Source organism: Gavialis gangeticus, unplaced genomic scaffold (genome assembly GCF_001723915.1).
Source record: "Gavialis gangeticus isolate Ggan-Ray unplaced genomic scaffold, GavGan_comp1, whole genome shotgun sequence".
In the NCBI taxonomy this organism is placed as follows: domain Eukaryota; kingdom Metazoa; phylum Chordata; order Crocodylia; family Gavialidae; genus Gavialis; species Gavialis gangeticus.
Window position 1 is genome coordinate 1,643,497 of NW_017728981.1, and position 3,698 is coordinate 1,647,194.

The window sequence follows — 3,698 nt, forward strand, 5'->3', positions numbered from 1 at the left end:
CCCCCCCCCCCCCCCGGTGACTTCTCCAAAGCAGAATCTCCTACTGGGTGTTTATACAGCATGGAGCACAGTCAGACATTGGGGTTAGTTGGGGCTTCTCGACACTCCTCTAGTTTCTTGCCCGGGCATGTGGTGTCCAAACTATTGCGGTGCACCAGTACGGCTCGCTTTTGCTGAGGGCTGCCCTCAGGCTTCCCATCTATAAATGGATGCTCGGCACCTGGGCCGCAAAGTTAAAAGCAGATGCTACCCACATTGCTCCATTGTGTTAACCACAGCAAGTGGGTTTAAGCCTAGGAGTACAAGAATATAAGTACACGGCCTAATGGGGGACCATCCAGTCCTATTCCATATGAGCCAGAAGATGTTTGAGCTAGTCTCCCTGGGCTGTTGCAGCTGGGAAGAGGGCTTGGGAAAAGTCACAGGTCTGCATGTGCTCGGTAGCTTCAGGATCCGGAGGCCCACTCTCACCCAGGGGGCCATCTTCCAGCATCCACCCCGGAGTCCAGGAAGTCTGCAAAAGGTTGAAGAGGAAAGAGCATTAACTGGTATAACCCAGGCAAAGGTGTAATTTTGTTCTGCCTTTAGCTGTGCTTATTTCAGTCTCTATCACAGGGTCTGTAATCCCCAGGATCAGTCTCAGCTCCTTGTTTAAAAATGGGAACTACTTTCGGGGCCTTCAGAACAACTGGCTGCCCCCCAAGCCTCCCTGGCCCTTCTGTGCTGCTTTGATCACATCCGGAGCCTGCAAAGAAATGGCAGGGAATTCCCCCATGCAGAAGCAAGACAGACTTGATTTACACAGCCCAATCCCACTGTCTCCTCCAGAGCCGCAAGGAAGGATGGGAGTGGCTGTAGTGCTTGGCGATACAGCCCGTGTAAACCAGAGCGACCCTAAGCCTGCTCTATCTTACCATGGCATCAACCCAATTCTGGAAGTGGGCAGGGATGTTTTTTTTCCAGATCCCCCAAAGGAGCACAACACAAAACCGAGGCGCCTGTGCCTCGAGCTCTGCTTTCAATAACAGCTCCATGGCAGCCGCTTTTCTGTCCCGTTCCCCCAGGTGATCCTAACCCAGCCTAGTTATTTATGGCATTTGAGTATCTCAAGTTGCCTGTCACTTCCTCCTTTGCGACTTCAATTTCTGTCAAGGCCACAATGTGATAAAAGTGCTTTTGTGAAAGGTGAAATGGAAAGCGCTTGTAATTTCCTTCTTACGCGTTCCCCTTTAAGTGCTGATAAGGCATATTTGGGATTTATGAGACAGGATACTGACCTTTTTCCCCTTCTTCGTAAAAAAAAGAGACACATTCTAAATCTAGGTAGCACTGAAGCTTATTAGCAGCCACCATTAAGAGTATGATAATAAGAATATGAGCATTATTAATAGTAATAAGGTGTCTATTTGGGGGAAACGAGTGAAAGGAAATCATGCAAAACCATGAAAATCCTGCAAAACAGCCTGGGCTGGGCACAATGTTCAAGGTGTGGACACACCATGGATTTATAAAGGGGCATCATGATACTCTCCATTGTGTCCACAATTCCCTTCTTAATGGGTGTGTCTACACGTGCTTTTACACGCACCTAAACTTAATGCACATTTGTCTAATGCACATTAAGGCAATTTAGGTGCACATCTACACATGCACACGCTAAGGCACATTAACGCATTATGCGGACCCACTTGAGACTGAAGTTAGTCCCAAGTCAGTTGACATGCACAGCATTAATGTGCCTTAGCGTGTCTACATGTGCATTAAGGCGCTTTAGCTATTTGCGTTTGCAGGTATCAAATTTAGGTGCAAAGGGCATTTTTACACATGCAAGCGCCGCAGCACCAGGTGCTTTGGAAAGTGCCCGGTGCTGCATCACATGCAGTTGTATAAGCAGCAAAATGTGCACCAGCATGCAGAAAATGGCAGCGGTCCACTTTTGAACTAAAATACATAGGAGGTATTTTAGTTCAAAAGCACACTGCCACCGTTTTCATCATGCTGGTGCATTTTGCCGCTTATACAACTGCAAGCAATGCAGCGCCGTGCACATCAGCTTGCATGCGGAGCAGACTTGACTAATGGAGTCTGCTCTGATGTGCAGGAGATCTGGACCCAAAAATGTATGTGTATAAATGCCCAAATAGCTTAAAATCACCATTTTTAAGGCACATTAAGGGTGCACATGTGTAAACACATGCCCTTAATGCACCTTAAATCAGGCTCAAATGCCTTAAATTGGCACGTGCAGATGCACCCAGTAATCCCTAGCATGTTGTTTGGGGAACTGTGGACTTCACGGCCCTCGGGCTTCATTCTCTGCTGTGCTGTTCTCTCCTTTTTGGGGGAAAAGGCAAGTGTGGGAGGTGAGTAAGTAATTACCGCTGAGGAGTCTTAAAGGGACTTACAGAAGTCAGTCCTTATTTCCTGAATACTTCTTTTAGTTACTCTTAAAATTTTTGCATGAAAATCATATGCAGTTAAGTGTCACCTCCCCTGATCCACTGGTTTGCTCACAACTGGCTTTAGCAGAAAATGTTCCCTGTGAGATTTTAGAGCTCCGAAAAGCAAAAACATTAACTACTTCCCAGGACAGCAGCTTCTGAGTACTGATCATGAAGGAGCCCAGGTCGACAAAATTCATTACTCAGATGTGGCTTTGGGGTGAGATCCTTTCTAAAAAGCCTGCTAAGGAAAAACTATCAGCACAAGGCAAGAGATAAAGCCCCATTAGTGGATTATGGATGGTTTAGTTATACATATCACAGAGCTGTAGGACCTGCTTATTCCTCAGAAAGAGAGAAGCCCATGGCAGCATGCAATATTCATAGTTGGTGCCAAGATGATGAGAGATTATTTGGAGAAGGCAGAGAGCAGGAGCTAGAATTACAATGGTCCAGAAAGGGTGACAAAGGTGATTATAGCCACCAGGAGATGCCTGCAAATGAGCTGTATCATAAAAAGGCTGGTTTTATTTCAGGACCAAAGGCAATATTGTAGCGATGCACTAGAACAAGTTTAATTAAGTTTCATGTTTCGGGACATTAAATGACTACCATGGGGGGCCGGGAAGGAATGTTTCTCCTTATGTGTTGCACAACTAGCTAGGGACAGTGTGTGGGTTTTACTCTGCAGGGAGGAATCCATAGTTACCCCCTTTTGGAAATCCAGGGCTGAAACTGCTAACTCATGGCTCAGTCACACATGGCAAATCCCGTAATTTATCATAGAGAAAGGATAATCCGGTGGTGCCTGCTCTGGGACTTAACATATCCTTGGTCAAACCCCTGCTCTGCCACTGCTTTTCTGTGTGACCTTGAGTGAGTCATTTAAACCCAAATCCAAAAGGTTCCTAGGCACCTCACTCACACTAGAAGCAATACCTGTGAGGACCCCGGCCCCAGCCTCCCTGCGCCTCAATTTCCCATCTGCAAAATGGAGATAATAGCAACTTCCTATCACAGTGGGGCACTATAAAGTTACTGAGCTGCACTAGTTCAGGGGTGGGCAAAACGCAGCCTGGGGGCTGGATGTGGCCCGCCAGGCCATTCTATCCGGCCCACAAGGCCCCTAAAAAATTTAGAAAATTCATATTAATCTGCCCTGAGCTGCCTGTCATGCAGCCCTCAATGACTTGCCGAAACTCAGTAAGCAGCCCTCTGACCAAAATAATTGCCCAGCCCTGCACTAGATGAACTTGT

The 3,698-nt window shown here is 46.9% G+C and overlaps 1 protein-coding gene across 1 annotated transcript in view; it reads right to left on the reverse strand.

Annotated features, from left to right (window-relative positions):
- Positions 1 to 12: 12 nt before the first annotated feature.
- LOC109293491 overlaps positions 13 to 3,698 on the reverse strand; it is a 22,674-nt gene continuing 18,988 nt past the window's right edge. Inside the window, exon 4 of the mRNA XM_019511450.1 lies at positions 13 to 514. Within this exon, the coding sequence (XP_019366995.1) occupies positions 374 to 514 (141 nt within the window). The 3' untranslated portion in view covers positions 13 to 373. The remainder of the gene's footprint in view (positions 515 to 3,698) is intronic.